Below are 24,167 nucleotides of genomic sequence, written 5' to 3' on the forward strand. Positions count from 1 at the left end.
CCAGGGGTGGTAGCTGGGTGCCCGGTAGCTGGGTGCTGGGTGTCCAGGGGTGGTAGCAGGGTGCCCGGTAGCTGGGTGCCCAGGGGTGGTAGCTGGGTGCCCGGTAGCTGGGTGGTAGCTGGGTGCCCGGTAGCTGGGCGGTGGGTGTCCAGGGGCGGTAGCTGGGTGCCCGGTAGCTGGGTGCAGGGTGACCAGGGGTGGGCCCAGAACCGACGTATGGGTTGGGCAGCGGAGCAGCGATCAGTGGGCCTGAGCTGATTCCTGGTGGTCAGGGATGGACACAGGGCTAGTGGGGAGGGCCCTGCGAAGGCTGGCAGGTCTGTGGGGATCGGTGCTGGCAGCTTACCCGTTCTGGTGGTGCTGCCATGCAGGTATCCGGGGGTGGTCCTGGGCTGCTGTCAGCTTGGTGGTCCTTGCTTGCTGTTCCTGGTGGTCTAGGGTAGTCAATGAGGACCCAGGGCTGATGGGGAGGGCCCTGGGCAGGCAGGCAGGTCGGTGGTACCCGGTATTCAGAGCGGAGACGGTCCGGGCGGGTGTCCGGCGATGCGGTCCGGTCGCGGCAAAAATTGAGGCCCCGGCTTCGGGTGCGCGGGTAGGCCGCGATTCCCAGAGCTCCGGGAAAAGGTCCAGGAGCTTACCCTGGTGGTCGGGCTGGGCCGGGAGTGTCTTAGGGGCCCCGCTGGGGTCCGCTGCGGGCCGGATGGCAGCGGATTGGGGCTAGGAGCGCAGGAGCTCCTATCGCATGTCTGCTCCCGCCGCCATCTTGCTTAATATCTTGTCCCTGCCTTAGTTTCACTGCCTTAGTAATTACCACAGCTGTTTCATCTCAGGGAAATCCTGAAAACATGACCTGTTGGGGGTCCATGAGGACTGGAGTTGAGAAACACTGGCATAACCCAAGATAGCCACCAGGGTCACCTGGTGGCAGCATAGCCAACTGAAACGCTGCTCCAGAGAACCATAGAGAAACCAAGTTTCTCCTGATTTCCACCTCCACCAGCACTGCTGCTCTGAAAAAAGTCACCTACAGTGGAGAAACTAAACTGCACCTGACTACACTCCTCCCCCCATAAGATAGATGCTGCCATTGGCATCAAACACAACACACATCAGAATAAAACAGTAATAACAAGGATATCATGGAAAGAAAACGTTAAACAATGTAATCATAATACTTTGAAGGTAATTGTCCATGATTAGACCCAACTGGACAGCGGACCCCACTATCTCCTATGGGGTCACAAGCAGAGTCCTTGTCTTCTATTGGGGCCTCTGCTCCACAGGGTTGTGGGTCAGCGGAGCCAGCTACATCCCCTTTCTCTGAGCCAGAGCCCGGTGTCCATGGAATCAGCAGAACTCCTATTCTGTGGACTGAGGTTTCTGGATTGTCCATAGACTTCAAGCTGGAGCCAGCATCTTCTGGGCCCACAGGGTATGGAGACTTTAGCTTGAGAGGCGGCAGGTACCACTTGTAAGGGACCTCCTGCACCAGTGGAACATCTGTGGAGCTGGTTTCTTCTTGATCTCTGACAGGCTTAGTGGAGCAATCTTCACTTAGTGTTCATGGTCGTAGCAGGTTGCAGTGGACTCGACCCTTGACAGGTGTGGGACCCTCCGATACCATGTCATACACTGGGATTAGAGGGACAGGCTGTCTCTACCCGATACAGGGTGCACTCCCACTTGGGCTCCAGCTTGCTGCCCCTTTTGTACTTGGGATTCTTTACGAACACCTTGTCCAGGTGTTGTATATGATCTTCAAAGGACTTGGAGAAGATGATAATAACATCAACATAGACTAACACTGTCCCAAAGTTGAAGTCTCCCAGGCATCTCTGCATTAGTCGTTGGAATGTGCTGGGAGCTTTGCTGAACCCAAATGGCAAGCGGTTCAATTCTAACAGAACTAATTGAACTTGTTCACCAAGGCCACTCCCTATGGTGCCATGAAGGTTCCTGATCCTCCTTGCACACCCGCTGCCAATAAGGGCATATCCTGCCGATTGCTGTCAAGTGTTGGACAGGTGCAGCGTGGTTCGGCAGCAGTAAACACGTGGAAGCCCACAGTGCAATAACCCTTGTATTGATGAACTTGCAAACAGTACAACGGTGGATCTCACCCAACTTGAGACTTACAGTCAATGCAGGGGAGAGTCAGTGTCAGGGACAGCACAAGCTCAGGTCTTATGTGTGCAACTCAGTAAGTTCCCTTTTGGGTTGCACCAGCCAGGCCACATTACACCGCCAAAACGTTGTCTTCAATTCAGGCCGAATTGAAGACATCATTTTGGTGGTGTAATGTGGCCTGGCTGGTCCAGCCTAAAAGGGAGCTTACTGAGTTTCACAAATAAGACCTGAGCTTGTGCTGTCCCTGACAGATGGGTATGCTCTCCCTACACTAGCCCTTTTGCAAATGCGCACCACCGCCTTGGGACAGAGATTTAAAAAGACTCTGTGTGACCCAAGATGGCCACCAATGTCATCTGGATGCAGTTGTGCCAACCGGAACTCGGCTGCAGGGAACCATAAAGAAACCAATTTTCTCCTGACATCCCCCTCCAGCTGCACTGCCGCTCTGATGTGTGCCACCCACAGTGGAGAAACTAGACTGCACCTGCCTACACCCTTGTTCTGTTATGTCTTAAATACTAGTAGGGAGAAGTCTCTGTTCAAATTATTTACTTCTTTCTGTCCACCTGGGAATATTGGATGTTCCCACTTACTTTTGTGTGTTCCAACAACCAGAGATCTTACCAATAAGTCATGAAGACATAAAAATAAATTGTCAGGTGGCTTTATTCTCCATCATCTGTCAAAAACTGAAATATCAGTTTTGGGTGGACTGGCCCTTTAAAATAGAAAAGCCCTCTAAATCAGATACAAACAGGGATATTATTGCCTGCATACTTTATATACTTTATTGTATTAATCAGTGATGCACCTTTACATGTTTTGCTGTATTACTTACTTTTTTTGAGATGCTTCTTTTTAGTTTTTCTGCAGATGCCACTGATACCACTGACAGGTTTGATATCCTCTTTGCTGACAGGAGGGGGATGCAGGATGGGTTTAGGGGCTCTGGTTAGGCAAACAGGCAATCCAGCTGCGCACATCAGAATTCCAGTCATTCCTGTGAAAAAATGAAGAAAACATGTCTAACAACTTATACACCAATATGAGCTACAGTTTTCTATGTATTCATGTTCAATATAACTGCCACTGAGTTGTTTTTACCAGGAAATATTTGTATTTTTTACATGCCTGCAGGGCAGCTGGATGAATACTTCACTCCTTGGCCTTCTCTCCCATCTTATTTTTTTACAGTGAAAAAAGTACACAAAATGCTTTTGTATGGAAGCTGTTTTACCTTTTAAATTATTTGTATTTTGGTCCATCTATTTATGAAATATACAGCTCTGCCACACAGCAACAGCCATGTCCTGCAAAGGCAGGAGGAGTTTTCATGCAACTATAGCGGCCCATTATTTTTGCTTTTTTAATGTACCTCTCCTCTGCTCCCCAATTGAACAAAAAAAAATTAAAGTAATTTTTTTCCCCTTAACTTCAGGTTCAGGTCCATCATTCTCACCTACAGAAGGGTGACACACCCAGATCCCAAGCATGCGCAGAAACGCTGAGGGCCACTCCAGGAGCCATTGTGGTGTTTCTGCTCATATGCATGGTCCTGCCAGCTGCCTCCTGGGAATTCTACATCATTCATCTCAGGAATTAATGATGCGGAATCTCACACGTGTATAGACTCTGTGTGGTTCTGCCAGGTCCTGTAGACCTGGCAAAGATCCCTGTTGCGCATGTGCGCATGCACCAGATTTGAATGCAAGATGGCGGCTAGAGGCATTCAAAGTACAGAGAGCCACCCAACTGGAAATGCAGCATTCTGGTAGAAACTGAGGAAGGACTTTCCACAACAACTGAGTCTTCTAGATACGCTGCATGCGATTAGGCTTGCACCTGACTGCTTGCACACTGGTTCTGACAGTGGAGGGCCTCCCACCTGGCTGCAGATCACTTTCCCAGCCACTTTTGCTTCCACAGATGTGGCCTCTCTAAACTGCTGAGGGAGGGAAGCGGAAAGCATATCTTTCTAAGTATGTCCAGAAACCCAGGGAACTGTGAGAAATGAACTTAAAGGGGATTTCACCTGCATCCGTACAGAGGCAGCTCTCTAATTAGACAAATTAGGCGATCGCCTAAGGCCTCGTGCTCACAAGGGCCTCACGGCCGCCTAATCTGCCTGACGCAGCCAGCTTCTGGCTTAAAAGTGAAAGTGATGTGGCAGCTCCATAGCTTTCACTTTCACGGAATCAGCACAGTGATTTCCCCCCTCCCGCCAGAGCCCCCTCCTCCCATAGTTCCAGGGATCTCCGCTCTTACCGGAGCCTGGGAACACTACTGCTGGCTAGGAGAGGGAAATCCATGCCTCAATCTCACATGCAAGCAGTGAAACCGCTAGTGATGTCACTTCTGGTTACAGATGCACCCTTTCCTGACCGGTACAGCCAGGGGCACAAGCCGATCTGTGTTTGGTTAGATGGTATGAAGGGCAGGGGAGACACTGGAATCTATTAGGCACCTAATATCTCCATAAAGGGTACCTGTCACCTGCTCAGTGCTATCACATAGGAGTTTATAAACTCAAGTATAAATCAAGTAAAAATAAATGAAAAAAGAAAAAAGTTTTATAAATTAAAATTATAATAAAATATATATAAATACCCTACCCCCTGTTGCCCTGCACACCAGTGCAAATGCAACCGCAAGCCCACGGTGTGCATGTGTATGTAAACCAAAGTCGCACCACACGTGTGACATATCGCCACGAATGTCAGAGTGAGAACAATAATTCTAGCACAAGAGCTCCTAGTTAACTCTAAACTGATGAGCTGTAAAGGCTTTTAAAGCATCAGCTATGGTGATTTTTGGACACCGTAGATCTTGGTGATATGCGGGCCCGTGCAATTTTAAGACATGGAATGAGTTTTTGCACTAAAATTCATTTTATTATATTTCTTCAGAAAATGTGCATTCAATAAACAGTTGTGCAACTATTATGTGACATAAAAATGTGCAAATATCATTTTTTATTCTACAGGGCCTCTGCTTTCAGAAAATATATAATGTTCTGATGGTTTATGTAATTTTATTGCCAAAATGTTTAATTTTTACATGTATGTGAAAAAAAAAATTGATCTGGAGCCAAACTGATTAATGCTGCTGTGGACACACTGTCACACTGTCACACTTAAGCAGGCCTTGTGGTGGCCAAACAGCTGTTTTGCAACGTGACTTTACCTTAGAGGTGACAGGACACCTTAGCACTGCTGTGCGCAGGCAGCATTAAGAGCCCTGTCACACCTGCCTCTCACGTAACCTAAGACTTCTGGAGCTCCGCTCACCAGTCAATGAGTGACATCACCCCTTCCATTCACTGCACAAGGATCTCAATCTGGGAAGGCCTGCTGCGTAGCTGACAGATGGACAAACGGATAAGTGTGAGTGGGGCTTCATGTCTAAGTTTTGCCTAGGGCCTCACAAAGCCTAGAGCTGCCTCTGCATCTGAATATGGTAAGTAAACGGGCACTGCAGTACATACCAGGGGCGGACTGACAACTCATGGGGCCCCCGAGCAATAGGGGATCATGGGGCCCCTGTGTCCTTGCCCAAACTCAAAAAAACCTATGAAAAAGGTACCAGGGGCATCTCATGAATTTATGAATTGCAAAAAAAATTCATAAATGCATTGAAAATCAATTAATCCATTCCAGAGGTCAGAAAAAAAGTAAAAAAAAGTATTATCTGTTCAAAACTCTTTATAAAGTGCATTTTAAAGACACAGTACTGTACAGGGACATGTTTAAAAAAACATTTGTAAATGCACTGAAAACCAATTATTCCGTTCGTATTGCGAAAAAAATTCGTAAACCGAGCCATTATTTTCAATAGATTTTCATTTGTAAACCAAAAATTACGTTAACCGAGGCTTTTGTAAACCGAGGTATGCCTGTGTCATTAACTCTACAACAACATTCCCTATTATAATAACTAGGCAGGAATCACACTTTGATCTCGCTGTTACTGATCAGGTTGGAATATCATATATGTGACTTTTTTTCAACTGGAATAGTCCACAGTGTAACAAAGCACCCAGCCATTTTCACCAACACCATGGTATAGGTCAGCTTACTAGACACAATATTTTGTCATATACAGTAGAAGGGCCTACCCAATGCTTCTTGTTGATAAAATGTTTAATTTGATAATTTCTGGAAATGATCTAATATTTTATTTTTTAGGCATGCTGCATGCTTAATGTTTAAGTATATTTCTGCATTTTGTCTTTTTGTTTTCACTTCAAGCCATTTAGACAGCAAGCCTCTATTTACTGACCTGCCAGAGCTGGATGCACAGGGCCTGTTCCATTTAGATTCTTCACTGGCAGAGCTGGCACCCTGAAAAAAAAATAGACAGCCATTGTAAGTGAGCAGCATACAGATATCGCCATTGCACCATGTCTATGTAAAATTATATATACCTGTTTCTATGCCTTCAAATTGGCTTTGCATGATAATCCATCCATAGGCAACAGTTTCTCACATGATATACCATTTCATTTCATAATCGTTTAATATATGGGCAAAGAGAGACTGCAAACAAGCATTTATAATTCTAACAATTCACTGTACTGTTACACATCATATTGGTTTGTTGTGTTTTCCATCTAGTTAAAGGAAATGGATAATGGTTATGCATTTATTTTATTTCTCTACTAAAATGAAGAATTACAATTATTTTGTCCTTTTTTTGTCTGGTAAATACGGTAGTAAACATTGTACATGAATGTTTCATATCTTCTTTTTCAGCCAGCAGATGGAGCTCAGGGCTCCTTTTAATGTTTACTGGACCAGTCTAACAAAAAAAATAAGAAAATGAAAAGCAAAAAAGCTATTTGTTGACAGAGCTCAATTTACATACAACTTTGGAGTTGGAGCAGTGCCCCCCTACCACCTCCTGCTGTGTACAGATGGCTCTGTTTGAAGTGTCAATCATAGAGAGAAAGCCTGTAGGAAAACAGATTCTGCAGTGCACTTGTTTTAGAAAAATGATAATACTTTGTAAATCCTGTGTCTCGGGTGCACATTTATTAGTAAAAATAGATCTAAAACATCAGTTTAAAAACGTTTTTGAAAATCTGCTAAAGACTGTTCTAGTTTCTCTTTAAAGCAAAACTATTATGATAAAAAATGGGAGCTGACATTGATGTTTTATTTTATTTGGTTTTTGAAAGCTGCATTACCCTGGTTTTCATGCTCATCATATAGCTTCTCTAATAGGTAAGTCACTGACCTGAAACAGGCAAGTCAGGACTTCTGACTGCATGGCTGTTTCAGGAAAGCAGCATGTAGCCCATGACCAGGGGCAGACTGACAACTCATGGGGCCCCTGGGCAATAGGGGATCATGGGGCCCCTGTGTCCTTGCCCGAACTCAAAAAAGCCTATGAAAAAGGTACCAGGGGCATCTCATGGTGCCCCCTACTGACCCCAGGCCCTCGGGCAGTGCCTGAGTTTCCAAATGGTCAGTCCGCCCCTGCCGATGACATTGGAGACCAAGCAAACAATGGAAGTTATTGTATGTTATGAAAACTCCCTTCACAATAAACAACTCTCATATTTTCCACATCAGTGTAATATTTCACATAACATGAACTCATTTCTGATCTATAGAAACCTGACATACCAAAGTAAACTGTACAGAAGTGGTGAGGTGGCCACTCACCTTCCAAGCAGTGTTATCTTCATGCTGGTGGGACTGTGTGCGGCTAAGGACAGATGAGGCTTTCTAGCAGATCTCAGTGCTAGAAAGACAAGCTAGATATATATATATACCTGTGTGTGATGACTGAGCCGTCCCAGGTGTGACATCACACAATGCGTAAAGCCAGCTTCTTGACAAAGACACCACCTGCTCACCCCATTGATAAACAGGGATTATGAGAGATTAAGGGCTGAACGCTGTATGCCAGACACGTAAGGGATACACACAGCTATTTATATACACAAGCTTATGGACAAATGATCAGATCTACTTCTTGGGTCATAAGTCAGGAAATTATTTTCAGTATATTCCTGGTATCACTACACACAGTACTGCTTACTAAATTACATTGACTGCTGGACCTCAGGGGACTGCAATGGAGAAATGCTGTAGCTTCTGATATTGCCCTCTAAAATGCAGTCTTCTACTTCAAAAGGGTCTATTTGTGCTACACAGTTCACTGGCACTGGCATTAGTGGACAGGGCCGTGGATAAGGGGGTACCACCAGTCCTCCTGTAGGGGGCCCAGGCCTGCAGGGGGCCCAGACAGCTGGGTTAACCGGATGTGGGCAGGGAGGTGATGGGCATGGCAGGATGGGGGAATTACTGGAATTGATCCCCTGTATGGTGCTCTCTACAGCATACTCCCCTATCCCACACCCATCACCCTCCATATGCATCATATGTTTCTTCCTGCTGCCCATGCCCCCTTTTGTCCCCCCCACTGCCGCAATGCTGCCGGCTTTCCTCCGGCAGCTGCAAGCACACAAAAGGATCCTTCAGGATGGAGAGCAGGGGAAGGGTCTGGTAATATGTCACATTTACCTGTCCCTTCCTTTCTTAAATGAACACAATGAGTGACCAGTATCACTCACTGTGTTCATTCATAACTGAAGCCTAGTAAACTGTGTTTATTTGGAGAGGCGCCCTGTCAGGTTGGCTGTATGGGGCCCCGTAGTTTCTAATAGCAGCCCTGTTAGTGGATGTTAAGCAAAACACAGTAATCCACAGCAAACACAAATCACCGTATATTAGAGTACAATAGCAAATGAAAGCTCAAATCATATTGTGGGTAACTGAATGCAACTGTATATACCATGACTTTAGATGAAAGCCTATTTTTATTGTAATACTGTATGTTTTATTATACTGCTTTGAGCATTGTTACACTTCACATCAATAGGGCGAAAAGCTGTTTGCCAGATTTAGCATCCAATGGCAGCCAATCAGAGTTCACCTTACTGTAGTTTCATCAAAATCTGGTTTCTGAATTTGCTGGATTATTTTAGCTCATTGTACTGCTTTGCCAATTTTGAGTCTTAAAAGTGTACTAAACCCACCACAGTAAAATCAGTAAAGCATACTTGTTATACTCATTGTGGAACCTAAGGGGTTAATCGTCTGCATTGTGTAAAAGGATGTTTGATCCTGTCTTCTCTGATCCTCCCCTTCTACCATTGTCCCAGCTCATCTCTTGATAGAACAGAACCTTGGGGCAAGCTGCACATGTTCAGTTTGGTATGTATTGCTAGAGTTTTTTTTACTTGTGAGAGTGCATGTGATCAGTACAGGGCCAATCAGCACTGTCCAGACAAAGGGTCAGGGGTCCTGCAGCCTCATAGGACAATAAGGGGAGAATTAAAACTCCTCCTACAAGCTTTAACCAGTGCTCTGCTGGACACTGATAGAAGTCACAAGACTGCTTTAACTGCTGATGAACAAAGGTATTTAGTAGTTTATATTTACTAAAATAATTGCATGTCCATGTGCTATGTATTACGGGAGTCCAGATATAGTGAATTCAGGGTCCTGGGTTTAGTCTTTAATTCTCAGAGTAGTAGATTTTAGCAGCTATGTTTAGCAGTGTTTTAAAGGTTAGGAGGAACAAAATATGGGGGCCACAATGTAAAAGTTTGTTCTCCTTCCTATGTAAGGATTCCTGCCTTCTTATCCCCCAAGTAAGGGTGTACTATATGCAGGGGTGTATTTACGGCAAGGCAAACAAGGCATTTGCCTGCACAACATTTTTCAGGCACCACCCCCTGGCAGAAGTGACACATGTGGCAGCCGGTAACTGAGGATGGGGAGCAGGTGAGGCAAAGACACAGCAGTGCAGGCTGCTCAAGGGTGTCTGACTCTCTATCCTGGATCATTGTCAGAGATCAGTGCAGAAGGAAGACGTTGGGCTTTCCTAATCATGGCTCCAGGGGTGGCCAGTGAGTGAGTACTGGAATCTCTCTCTCTCCCCAACCCCCCTGCGATTTTACTCTTGCCTAGGGTGGCACACAACCAAAATGCACCACTGACTATATGGACCTGATTACTTGTATGAGGGGAGCCTACAATGTTTACTGTTTTTCTGTCCTTATATTTTTATTTAATATTATATCTACAATTTAGTCTTCACAGTAAAGCACATGGTGCTGTAGCTGCAGTTAGGTCCATATATATTTGGACACAGGCTCCTTTGAACACATGATATAGGTTCACAGCAATAGATTCCAAATGCAAATACCACACTTAGAATCAACTCCAGACCTTTTACCTGCTTAATTGATGAAGAAATAACGAAGGAGTAGCCCACACCTGGCCATGAAACAGCTTTTGATTCAATTGTCCAATTACTTTTGGTCCCTTGAAAAAGGGGGGATGGCTACTCTTCAGAGCTGTAATTCCTAAACCCTTCCTCCAATTTGGATGTACATACTCGCAAATTTAACCTGAGAGTTTGTTTTGAATATGTTTTGGTAAATACCTGATAAAAAAAAACTAAAATTGTGCCTCTGTCCAAATATATATGGACCTAACTGTATGCTAGTTTTTAGCGGGGGACCCCTGACATCTGATAATTATTTCAAGGGTTCCTCTGCCATGCCTCCTCCCTCCTTCCTCTCCTCCAATTTGAGATATTGTTGAATTTTCAGTAGATGTGCACAACACTATATGCAGAATTGATTCTGCCATGTGAATGAGTCCAAAAGAAGAAAAGAGCTAGAATAGCTGAGCTGCCCAACAAATTAAAACTTTAGTCAGACATATTAACATGGGGCATCGTGGAAGGGGGGGGAAGAGGGTAAATGTGTGTGGAATGGGGGGTGGGGAAAGGAAAACTGGTTCTCAACAAGGAGCTGTGGAGGGGAATTAAGGCAATGAGGTGGAGAGGATTGTTGGTCGGTTTCATCATGGGGCACTTGGGAAGGACCAGTTAAAAGAAACACTAGTACACCCCCCTGGTTGGTTGTGGCTATCCCATAAACCAGGTTGCGAAAATGTGAAACTGTCATATTTTTAAAATCGGAGTTTAAACAATCCTCCCTACTATCACTCACTAAATTCATTTCCTGCAACCCATGCTGCTGGAAAGAATAAATATAGCAAAATCAAGAGGAAGAATGAGGAATACATGGGGATATGAAGCAGAATATTTTAGAGGGTCCTTTGTAAAGACCAGCCAGTAAAGCATCAGTAGAAACAGAATTCCCTTTACTCAGGTTACAAGCTACAAGGGCACTCTGTGCTTGGCTTTCTAAGGCTGGTTCCACATCCGGGAATTCCAATGTCCATGCTCAGAGTGGAAATGAATGTGGTCAGTGGTATGCTGTGATTGAAATGTTACTTACAACCTTCAGATTGGAGGGAAACAATACAAAGTTTGGTAAATGCATGTACAAAGCCAATTAAGTTTATCTAAACCCAAAACCAAAAATGTAATATATTACAGGTTTCTATCCCTTAAATGAGGTGACTGCATTTTTTTTCACGATTTCTTTTCTTTACATACAAATGGGGATTCTCCTAGTAAGTTACTTATTGGTCCAAGATGACAACACTCACAAAGCCTACTGTATAAGGACAACAGAAGCAGGACACAACTACTGAAACCTCCCCTTCTCCAAAACATAGATGAGCAGGGTTCCTTAGTGCCCAAAACAATGAAATGGATAAAGAGTGCAGTACAATCCAGAAGAATAGGAAATTATCAGCTGATGAGATTTCTGGCAAGATCAACAGGTATTTTGTTTGCCTTAATCAAACCATTAAAACAAAACACTTTCAATTATATATTGAACAGACCAAAATGGAACAATTTAGAAATGTTTTAGTATCCTAAAACTCTGTTTAATTTTAATATTAAAAGGTACTCACAAATGTCAAGGGAAAACAAGCATGGAAACACCATTCTGCTCTGAGAAGGGAGAGGGAATGATGGTGTTACCACTATAGCTCCTCCCTACATGTTTCATCCACACAGAAGTCTTTAAGGGGCATGGACATCTTGTTTTTATTATTTTTGGTTTAAAGATACAGCACAACACAATTTTTCTTCATTTTAGTTACTGTATATGCAGCTCCTGTTATTATAGTTAACCTTGTCCCTTCTGGTCTGGGATTCTATAGTTTTAGACTAGGGCTTGATAACCAGCAAAGGCTAGAGTCAGATTAGGCTTCCAGTGTATGTGTGGGAGAAATAGTGCCCCATTGTTGGTATTAGTGACACAAATGATGGGGCACTATTCCTCCCACTGACACCAATGATACTTACCTTGCTGACCCCTGCTCCAGCCTGGGCTTGCTCCCTCCCTCTCCTATCTTACAGCCTGCATACCTGGCTGCAGCAGCAAAATTTGCACTTACCTGTCAGCTGTCTTCCTTCTCTGGCCGCTCTCCTCTTCACTTGCTCCGGCAGCTCCCTCGATCTTCTTTGATCTACGCGCGCTGCCACTCGGCTCCTCCTCTCCAAGCTGCACCTCCTCGTCGGTGATTGGCCCCCTGTGTGCCTCTCCTGAGCTACAGTTCCGGTGGCCAATCAGCGGCGAGGAGGCGGAGCTGTTGAGTGATCCCGGAGGTGTGGCCAGATGACAGGGGCAGCATATCATCCCACCCACACATCCCCTGAGACAGAGGAGCGGTGTCTCGGTTCCTAAGACCATCGGAAATATGTGTTTTCCGATGGTCTTAGGCGACCCCTGTGAAATGGTCGTTCGACCCCCAAAGGGGTCGCGACCCCCAGGTTGAGAACCGCTGATCTAGTTCAACTCATAAAGAGAAAAAAACACACACGCAAACCTCCATATACACAATCCTATTCCCACAGTTAATCCAGTGGAATGAAAAAAAAAATAAAGCATGATCCAATTTGCTCCAGTGTGGGGAAAAAAATCCTTACTAATCTCCCAAGAGTCCATCAGATATTCCCTGGATCAACTTTACCTATAGATGCACTAGCATATTCAAATAAATTAACAAATTGAATCAAAACACCAGCTAATACTTTATAAGCAGTTACAGCAAACAGTTTTTTCCTTTTGGGATAAAGGTTTTACATGAACAAATAAAAGCTGACCGATGTAAGCACCTCTGCCAGTGTCTCATCCCTGTAACTGACAAGGATAGCTTGTTCTGTTGAAAAACAACAGGTTAACTGGACAAGAAAGATTAAAAAAGAAAACAAATGCAGTCACATCTAAGAATCGGTAAGCTGCAATCTAATAAATGTTTGCCTTTGGGTTTATTGTCACTTTAAGCCTGGAAGTCTCCCCATATATTTGTTGAACAGGTACCACTTACTTTGGATGATAAGTTTTGCTAGAATGCTCTATCACATGCAGACCATCCCATCACTGATAATACATTGAACAGAGCTTTTATTCTGGAGCTTATTATATCTGGAGAGGGAAAAAAACTAAATTTGCCTTAGTCAAATTGCAGCTACCCAAGCAATATGCCAACCTTCCCAAGACAATATCAACTGCTGCACCAATACAACTCTAGGCGCACACCTCCCTGCATGAACCTCCTAAAAAAAAATAAACAGAACATACTACTTTACAGCGCTGACTCTGTGGTCATCAAACAGTAGCATAAGAGGGGTACACAAACTATCCAACACTCTTTAGACCAACATGGCAAACCTATGCCTTTCCCTTCTCTACAACATAAATATGGCATACTGAGTTCTCATTTATTACAATACTAGAAGATTAGGCATTTTATTTGTTGAAAAAACTAAGAGTAGAATGGCTGACCAGAACTTAGTGTAGCAGCTGGGCGGATGGTAGTAAAAGCCACAATGTGGCCGGCCACTCGCTTAGCAACCATGAGAGCCCTGAAAAGGGCCAAGGCACAGAGTCTAAGATGTCGTCAGGTCTTCACCACAGCTCTCCAAGGTGGAGATGTTACACTAAAGGTGATAACTAAGTTGCGGTCCTCAGACTAGCCTGAGAAGACCACAACTGACAGCAGGTGAAAACTTCCTTACAACACTGGGGCACTGGACTCCCAAGGTAGAAGGGTACATAGGGAAATAGCAATAGAGCAAAGAAATACACTGAGAGACAAACAAGAAACACAAGCTGGGAGTGCACAGGTGCTTATACTGAGGCTGGCTGGAACTCACAGGCGATCACACTAATGCAGAGACAAAAGTGAAAAACTGAAGTGCAAAGAGAGACATGGAGGTAAAGGAAGATGGAATGCAGTTAGGAGTGCACAGAGTGACACACTGGGAACACAAGGCTGGAAGCGGGCTAGACACACTGGGAACACAAGGCTGGAAGCGGGCTAGACACACTGGGAACACAAGGCTGGAAGCGGGCTAGACACACTGGGAACACAAGGCTGGAAACAGGCTGGAACACACTGGGAACACAAGGCTGGAAGCGGGCTAGATACACTGGGAACACAAGGCTGGAAGCGGGCTAGACACACTGGGAACACAAGGCTGGAAGCGGGCTAGACACACTGGGAACACAAGGCTGGAAGCGGGCTAGACACACTGGGAACACAAGGCTGGAAACAGGCTGGAACACACTGGGAACACAAGGCTGGAAGCGGGCTAGACACACTGGGAACACAAGGCTGGAAGCGGGCTAGACACACTGGGAACACAAGGCTGGAAGCGGGCTAGACACACTGGGAACACAAGGCTGGAAGCGGGCTAGACACACTGGGAACACAAAGCTGGAAGCGGGCTAGACACACTGGGAACACAAGGCTGGAAGCGGGCTAGACACACTGGGAACACAAAGCTGGAAGCGGGCTAGACACACTGGGAACACGAAGCTGGAAGCGGACTAGACACACTGGGAACACAAGGCTGGAAACAGGCTGGGACACACTGGGAACACAAGGCTGGAAGCGGGCTAGACACACTGGGAACACAAGGCTGGAAACAGGCTGGAACACACTGGGAACACAAGGCTGGAAGTGGGCTAGACACACTGGGAACACAAGGCTGGAAGCTGGCTAGACACACTGGGAACACAAGGCTGGAAGCGGGCTAGACACACTGGGAACACAAGGCTGGAAGCGGGCTAGACACACTGAGAACACAAGGCTGGAAGCGGGCTAGACACACTGGGAACACAAGGCTGGAAGCGGGCTAGACACACTGGGAACACAAGGCTGGAAACAGGCTGGGACACACTGGGAACACAAGGCTGGAAGCGGGCTAGATACACTGGGAACACAAGGCTGGAAGCGGGCTAGACACACTGAGAACACAAGGCTGGAAACAGGCTGGGACACACTGGGAACACAAGGCTGGAAACAGGCTGGGACACACTGGGAACACAAGGCTGGAAGCGTGCTAGATACACTGGGAACACAAGGCTGGAAACAGGCTGGGACACACTGGGAACACAAGGCTGGAAACAGGCTGGGACACACTGGGAACACAAGGCTGGAAGCGGGCTAGATACACTGGGAACACAAGGCTGGAAGTGGGCTAGACACACTGGGAACACAAGGCTGGAAGTGGGCTAGACACACTGGGAACACAAGGCTGGAAGCGTGCTAGATACACTGGGAACACAAGGCTGGAAGCGGGCTAGACACACTGGGTACACAAGGCTGGAAGCGGGCTAGACACACTGGGAACACAAGGCTGGAAGTGGGCTAGACACACTGGGAACACAAGGCTGGAAGTGGGCTAGACACACTGGGAACACAAGGCTGGAAGTGGGCTAGATACACTGGGAACACAAAGCTGTACAGCAAAAGACTAGAAGGAAGCTGGACACACTGAAGAAACTAGGAATTCTGGCTATCACTAGAGGCACAGGAAAAGCTTAAAGAGTACAAGGCAGGGGGGTCCCGCTGCTAGCATGTAGATGTTATGCCCAAAATTGAGAAACCCACACACTAGACTTTGAAGACAGCACCCCTTCTGTGATTGGCTGGAAGCCAACAGCTACACACAGAGGGAAAAACCTGATGCTAACGCATGGATCAGGTGAATATGTTTCCACAAGTAGATTTTCCAAGATTTTGTGAAACTCAAAGAAAAGAAGAACAGTTACATAGTTATACCAGACCATAAGGGAAGCTAAATATAAAGATCCTCCAATACCCTTAGAGCACATCAAGATAAGGGCAACCCTAGTTCAATAAACACCTGAGGACAGCTGGCACAGTATACATCAGCACTGGGCAGTAACCAAACAAGCAATTCTGAGCAACACCTGGAAGGAAGTACAATTTAAAATAATTCACAGTGTCTATTGAGCATTTAATGTCCCTCTAAAATCTCCTCCCTCTGATTGGATAATATCTTGGAATATTGGATAATAAATACCAGATGGTCTGCATAACCCTGGGAAAAAGAGGGTGAACTCCAATGCCTATCCAAATGGGAAATTATAAGTGTATTAGGCCTTAAGAATACCATATTGATATAGTGGCTTTTTCCCTATTCCATGAAGACTGAGTACTTGAAGTTGACTTTATTCATACTGATAAATATACTATAGGTAAAATGAACATTACAAAACATAAAACAATTCAGCACACCAAACTCCAACGTGATCAAAATACTGTATCTAGAGTGGGAACTTTTCATAGAGCAACTGATAAAGATCATGAGCATCTTCAAAGTAACTGTGTGATACATTCCAGAAAATCTACAGAGAACTCTTGATAAATTAGATGAATTGTAGTAAGCTTTATCTGGTGTCTCTGCTTCTTTTTATTCACATTCAGTTGTAAGAGATTAGAAGAAATTACCAAACTTAAAAGGTGGTGATGTTGGTTTCTAGTTGACAGTGCCTGGTCTGGTTTATGGTTAAAGTGTTGCTAAACCCACAACGGTAGAATCAGCCTGTATATGCAGTAAAGCATGCTTGTTATACTCACTGTGGAACCTAAGGGGCAGGGGCGGACTGACAACTCATGGGGCCCCCGGGCAATAGGGGATCATGGGGCCCCTGTGTCCTTGCCCAAACTCAAAAAAGCCTATGAAAAAGGTACCAGGGGCATCTCATGGGGCCCCTACTGACTCCGGGCCCTCGGGCAGTGCCCGAGTTTCCAAATGGTCAGTCCGCCCCTGCTAAGGGGTTAATCCTCTGCATTGTGTAAAAAAAAAGGATTTTGATCCGGACTTCTCTGATCCTCCTCTTCATCTACTGTCCCCAATCCATCTGCTAATAGACCAGAGCCTTGGGAGCAAGCTACACATGCATGTAATTAGCACGGGGCAAATCAGCACTGTCCATACAGAGGGCCAGGGGTCCAGCAGCCTCATAGGACAATCAGGGGCAAATGAAAACGCCTCCTACAAGCTTCGACCAGTGCTCAGCTGGACACTGATATAAATCACATGACTGCTCTAATGTCTGATGATAAAAGGTATTTAGCAGTTTATATTTACCAAAATAATTGCATTTTCATGTTTTGCGTACTGTGGGAGACCAGATGCAGGGGCCTGTGTTTAGTAACACTTTAAGCTGATACTGTTACTGTATACTTCTGGACGTGCTGCCTTTGACAGGTGGCCACTCACATGTTTTGGCATCAAGCGCTTTCCTCTAGCATATCTCTTATTTCTGTATTTTTGAATAGTTAGTAGGAAGGTAATAAAATACAATGTAGTATTGTACTCTGTATGACCCTATGCGTGTAAGGCGACTTGTAGACAGTGTAAGTTCTCATTATGTGCTGTATTGTTAAAGCATTCCATTAGTGCAAGCTGTAATATACTGTTCCCTGCAATGTTTAACAAAATAAAACCTGCTTTAAATAAAAGAAACAGAAGCAGAAATATGGGGTGACATCTATTATATTTCTCCTTTTAGTGACACAGCAAAGAAAACTTTTGCCAAACGATAAACAATTTCTTCCATTCGTGAGAACAGTTTTCTGTATATACACATTTTATACTTTAATATTTTTTTTGCTCAATGACAAGTTTGTGATAACTAGCTTGCATGCTGTCACTACACACAACACAAAACTATCTGCTTTTCCCTTAGCTGGAAATGAGAGATGACAGAGGATGAGAGGATTAAAGAGGTGTTTGTGTTTGCTGGATGCTGTATTTGTCTGTAGGAAGTAAAGGGATTAGGAATGCTGTCTAGGTGGATGAATATTGTAAGAACCTCCATGCTTCCCGTGAAACAGCATTGGAAATTAACTCTATTTTACAGTTCTGTTTGTGTGTTTTTTTAAGTGATATCATATAATGATTATCATATATATTTATAAATGATATCATATCTACTAGACAGATTGCATTCTGCCTTAGGGCTCAAACCCACAGGTGTTCCTACCAAGCCAGCCATTTGGCGCAAAGCTGCAGGGAGATCAGGTTCTTCTAAACCCTATGAGGATTGCCTCAAGAAGATTTTTACAGACAGCAAGGTAAATGCATCATCTTGTATTTACTTTGTTCACCATCAGCAGAAGATTCCCTGTGTGTATGAGCAGGTGCAATCTTTATAGTGTTCAGTAGAACCCAACCTACGCAGTACACTATTCTTGTACCAAATGCAGCGCACACTAAAAACATCCCAATGTGCTAGAAACGGGACATGGTCATGAACTCATATCAACATACAGGTCCTCCTAAGGATTTAGTGAAGCACAGGAGAGAGACAGGTAACAAAGGAAGCTGAATGCATCATATTGTATTTCACAGAGGGTTCCTGGTAGAACCATGTCACCCCCTCCTTTCATGTTTTCTCGAATTTGACAATACACACAAGGCATCCCAGTGTGGTATAAAATTACAGACCCACCTCCAGATTACTGAAGCATGGGATAGAAACAAGTCCAAGTAAGCTTTCTTAAATGTTCAGTTCTTAAATGTAACCTATGAAGGTTTGTTAGATATTGTCTGTATTCAATTTGGTCATGTTAATATGAAATATTGCATAGTAATATTTTGCATTCCTCATTTGAGCCAATTGGTGGAGCTCTGGGCACCATTTCACATAGTTAACCTTACACAATTCTCAGCTATGCTGAAACAAAGCCTGTTTACAAAATAAATCAGTCATCAGTGACTCATGCTTAGTTAGATGGCTCAGGTTTCAATTAGACAAGCAGAACCTCAAAGCAATCTGTCCTGCTGTGCTGTCTCCAGGATAACTCACAGTACTCTGGCATCCTTTGGCATTAAATCTTTTGATGTTAAATGCTTATTTGTAAACTAAAGATATTTTACATATAATAAAACAAATTTAATACAGCTGTTAAAATGTCTAAACCTGGAAAAAATAAAAAATGTATTGATTACAGAGTAATTGTCAGGAGCGTGTAATGTTCCTGACCTATGGAAGTTGCTGGTCTCATTCCAGCATCCTGGTTATGGGTGAGCTGCACCCACCCTTAAATAATCAAGTCCAAAGTAAGCTTTCTTAAATGTTCAGTTTGTAAAAGTAACGTATGAAGGTTTGTTACATACTAGATTGTAAGCTCGAAAGAGCAGGGCCCTCAATCCCCTCATGTTTTGCATTGTATTGGTATTGTTCTGTCACATGTTCTGTCCCCCTCTGTAATGTACAGCGCTGAGCGAACTATTGGCACTTTATAAATACTGTATAATAATAATAATAATATTATCTTTATTTATTAAATTTGGTCATGTTAATATGAAATATTGCATAGTAATATTTTGCATTCCTCTTTTGAGCAAATTGGTGGAGCTCTGGGCACCATTTCACATAGTTAACCTTACACAATTGTCGGCTATGCTGAAACAAGCCTGTTTACAAAATAAATCAGTCATCAGTGACTCATGCTTAGTTAGATGGCTCAGGTTTCAATTAGACAAGCAGAACCTCAAAGCAATCTGTCCTGCTGTGCTGTCTCCAGGATAACTCACAGTACTCTGGCATCCTTTGGCATTAAATCTTTTGATGTTAAATGCTTATTTGTAAACTAAAGATATTTTACATATAATAAAACAAATTTAATACAGCTGTTAAAATGTCTAAATCTGGAAAAAATAAAAAATGTATTGATTACAGAGTAATTGTCAGAAGCGTGTAATGTTCCTGACCTATGGTAGTTGCCGGTCTCATTCCAGCATCCTGGTTATGGGTGAGCTGCACCCACAATTAAATAATCAAGTCCAAAGTAAGCTTTCTTAAATGTTCAGTTTGTAAAAGTAACGTATGAAGGTTTGTTACATATTATCTTTATTTATTAAATATGGCCATAAGCAGCAGGCAGAAATTTCACCATTGTGTTGGAGAGGATGTGGAGATAGGGGTGCAATGGCACATATATGGTGGAGTTGCCCAAAAATACAGAATTATTGGAGAGAAATAATCCAACTTATTCAGGAAATATATGAGATCAATTTTCAGAGAGACCCATGGAAGTGTTTATTTTATTATTTTGAGATGGCATTGCAATTACATAAAAATAAAGCAGTGTATCATTTAATTAGTGCGGCAAAGGGTTTGTTTCCTAAGTATTGGCAGGAGATCGAGGCACCAAGGATTGGAGACTGGATAGATAGAGTGAAGAGTATTGGTAAAATGGAGGAATTATGTCATATGGAAGAGGATAAAATGGAAAAATGTAGGAAAACATAGCATAGCTGGATGAAATTTAAAACCTCGAAAATATACACAGAATTGATTAGAGCATTCCTCTTTTGAGCCAATTGGTGGAGCTCTGGTCACCTTTTCACATAGTTAACCTTACACAATTCTCAGCTATGCTGAAACAAGCCTGTTTACAAAATAAATCAGTCATCAGTGACTCATGCTTAGTTAGATGACTCAGTTTTCAATCAGACAAGCAGAACCTCAAAGCAATCTGTTCTGCTGTGCTGTCTCTTGGATAACACACAGTACTCTGGCATCCTTTGGCATTAAATCCTTTGATATTACATTTTTATTTGTAAACTAAAGATATTTTATATATAATTAAACAAATTTTAGACAGCTGTTAAAATGTATAAACCTAGAAAAAAATTAACATATATTTAAATTGATTACAGTGTAATTGTCAGGAGCATGTAATGCTCCTGACCCATAGCAGCTGCTGGTCTCATTCCAGCATCGTGGTTTTGGCTGAGCTGCACCCATCCTGTCTGACTATCCATCTGCAGGGCGATTGCTAGACACAGCCTCTGGGTGGTGTTCAAACCTGTTTTAATCCTGCAAACCCCCCAGTGTCATGCTTGTGATAGTGCTTTAAGCTCCCTGTTTCCCTGTCTTGTTCCCATGCCTTGACCTTCATCTTCGAGCCCTGCTTTGCCAGCTAGTTTGGATTACCTTAGTATTGACCTTGAATAGGACTTTGACTATGCTCTGAACTCAGCCTGTCTTTTGACCACAGATTTGACCCTGACTACTCTCAGAATGCTGTCTGCCCTGAACCTGGACTGCCACTGACCATTCTGCCTGTCTGCTAACTGCAAGTACCTGTTTGCTGTGCTCAGTTTGCGCCTGTCCGAGGGTGGTAGCCAGGCACTATAGCATTGTGTATAAGACCTGGGGGCTACCAAGTACCATTAGACCTGCTTGCCTTATGGGAAAAAGGGCTGCTATAGGTGAAGTACACAGAAACCAGCTATAGTGCCCAACCACCAATGCTAGAGGTAGGCATGACAGTAAATTACTGCATGCATATTTTCAGAGCTTCGCCTCAGGTCCCATCTACGATATTAGGCACCCTGGGCAGCAATTTCTCTGTTCCTGTTTCAAGCATCATAGCACAGTTTAAACCATTACCTGGGTACCACAAAGCTGTGAACTGTGCTCCTCACAGCTGTGCACTGGGTAAGAGGAACGACTTTCCTTTGCTTTCCTTTGGGCACACAATCGGCTACATGACACAGTATATGATGCTCTATGCTTTATCATTTCTATTTTAAGTGACCACTGAGAGTAGTACTATTTGATCATTAAATGACCAATGTGCCTTATTGATTTTTAATATGTATTAAAAATAGGCATTACAATATTAATGTTACAGTACAAAATCGTACCATGTTATATTAGTGAAGAAGCAAAGACTGTATTGCAAAAAAGATGGTAGTAGGAAACCACAAACAGCATGTTTTTCCAAATAAGTACTTGATGACATGTTATAAAAGATTATATAATTATAAATCTCATGTAATAGACAAACATAAAACCAACACAGGTGTTCATTTTTATGAGCCAATCTTGTTCAAATATAATATTCTCTTGCAATAAAAACTAAGATCAATTTGTTATGATTCTTTCTTAAAAGAGAAGTATGGGATGGCTTATTTTTCCCAAATTATACTTACCTAGGTGGATGTAGCGTTGGTCCAATGCTACATCTGTATCCCGCCGGCTGTGAGTGTGAGAACTCAGCGATCACATGACCTCTGATCGCCGCAGTGAGCAGTGACTGTCAGTAACCACTGTCTGTTCTGCTCTCCCCCACCACTCACTGGAGTGCTGGGCTTCGGAGGGGGAGAGAGCTAGCTCAGGTTCTCAACAGATCGGTGAAAGGCTAAGCCAGGCGCTGCTCCAGACTCTGGGGTGGATTCCAGCTGAACCGGATGAGTGATGTCAGCCGACAGTGGGCTTCAGCCAGCTGTCAGCTGAAAACAAATCACAGTAGTGCAGAACGAACTGCAATTCTGTTGTCCACAGGAGAAGTACAGCCAAAAGAGCTTTGGCTATACTTCTCCTTTAATGTTTCTGGTCATGAATAATTTTTTAAAGTGATACTAAACATTCATTTTTTTTTTTGTAAAATAACAAACATATTATCCTTACCTGCTGTGTGCAATGGTTTTGCACAGAGCAGCCTCTTCCCGGGTCCCCTGCAGGCTCAACTGGCTCCTCCTTTCTGTCGGGTGCCCCCACAGCAAGCAGCTTGCTATGGGGGCACCCACTGTCCTGTCTGTCCATTCACACAGAGAGCTGTGACTTGGCCCTGCCTCCCTCTCTCCTCATTGGCTGACTGGATGTGATTGACAGCAGTGGGAGCCAATGGCTCCCGCCTGCTGTCTCAGCCAATGAGGAGGCAGAGACCCTAGACAGCTGAGACTGTTTTGTACATCATTGGATCTCGATGGGGCTCAGGTAAGTATTAAGGGGGCTGGGGGCACTGAAGCACATAGAAGGTTTTTTACCTTCATGCATTGAATGCATGAAGGTAAAGACCTCAAGCCTTTACAACCACTTTGAATAGAAGGTTTTGAGTGTAAGGTGAAGATGGTATGAGCTGGTATTCAGTTGAGCCACTGCTTAACCCATTTTAGGCTTAGAAACAGTAGATATTTGCATTATGTAAGAGCCAAAAGATAGCTGAAAAGCCACCTATCTGATAGTTAGGAAAAAGTTACTTTTTATGGACACATCAGGTGTCTATTTTTAAAATATAGAAACAACTCAACCGCTTTTTAAAACATCATGCATGTGTTCTTGGGAGTGAACTCCAGGATAAGCAAATGTCTACGAACATGAGAGGAACACAATATGTTTCTACTTTTTAAGTCCTTGCTGCCATAGTTCAGTAATTAGCACTAAGGAATCAGTAGTTTTGGTGCCTTCTCCATCACATCAGCAGAGAACTAAATGTAAGGTGTACAGAATCAGAGACGTTGGCACTGCTCTGCTGCTGGTAATTATTAAACATGGCTGTGCCAGAGTGAATGTGGTATTCCAGTAAAACATTATACTGTAAACTGACAAGAGTCAGGAAAAATGTTACTTTAGCTAATTGATAAACTGATGCATGTTCATGTTTAACGAAGGAGGGTTTTAATTGTAGACTAGCAAGCATGTGCAAGGCCATACAAGGTTAGAGTTGTATAGGAAGGGTGCAGAAGAGGAAAAATATGTACATACAGTTGCAAGAAAAAGTATGTGAACCCCTTGGGATTACGTGGAGCTTTGCATGAATTGGGCATAAAATGTGCTCTGAAGGTCATCTAAGTCACAACAATAGAAGAACACAGTCTGCTGAACATAATACTACACAAACATTAGATGTTGCCAAGGTTTAATTGCACATAACATGTAAACATTCACAGTGCAGGGAGGAAAAAGTATGTGAGGCCCTAGCTTAATGACTTCTCCCAGAGCTAATTGGAGCTAGGAGTGAGCCAACCTTGAC

The 24,167-nt window shown here is 43.7% G+C and overlaps 1 protein-coding gene across 2 annotated transcripts in view; it reads right to left on the minus strand.

The window, feature by feature from the left end:
- DTX1 (deltex E3 ubiquitin ligase 1) overlaps window positions 1-24,167 on the minus strand; it is a 107,155-nt gene that overhangs the window by 27,068 nt on the left and 55,920 nt on the right. For both annotated transcript variants that reach the window (XM_089655423.1, XM_089655422.1), the window contains exons 4-5: window positions 6,409-6,470; window positions 2,969-3,130 (exon numbers count right to left, since the gene is read on the minus strand). In XM_089655423.1, the coding sequence (XP_089511549.1) occupies window positions 2,969-3,130; window positions 6,409-6,470 (224 nt within the window). The remainder of the gene's footprint in view (window positions 1-2,968; window positions 3,131-6,408; window positions 6,471-24,167) is intronic.

Source organism: Staurois parvus, unplaced genomic scaffold, assembly GCF_062004578.1.
Source record: "Staurois parvus isolate SC_StPar_1 unplaced genomic scaffold, SC_StPar_1.0 ptg000840l, whole genome shotgun sequence".
Taxonomy (NCBI): domain Eukaryota; kingdom Metazoa; phylum Chordata; class Amphibia; order Anura; family Ranidae; genus Staurois; species Staurois parvus.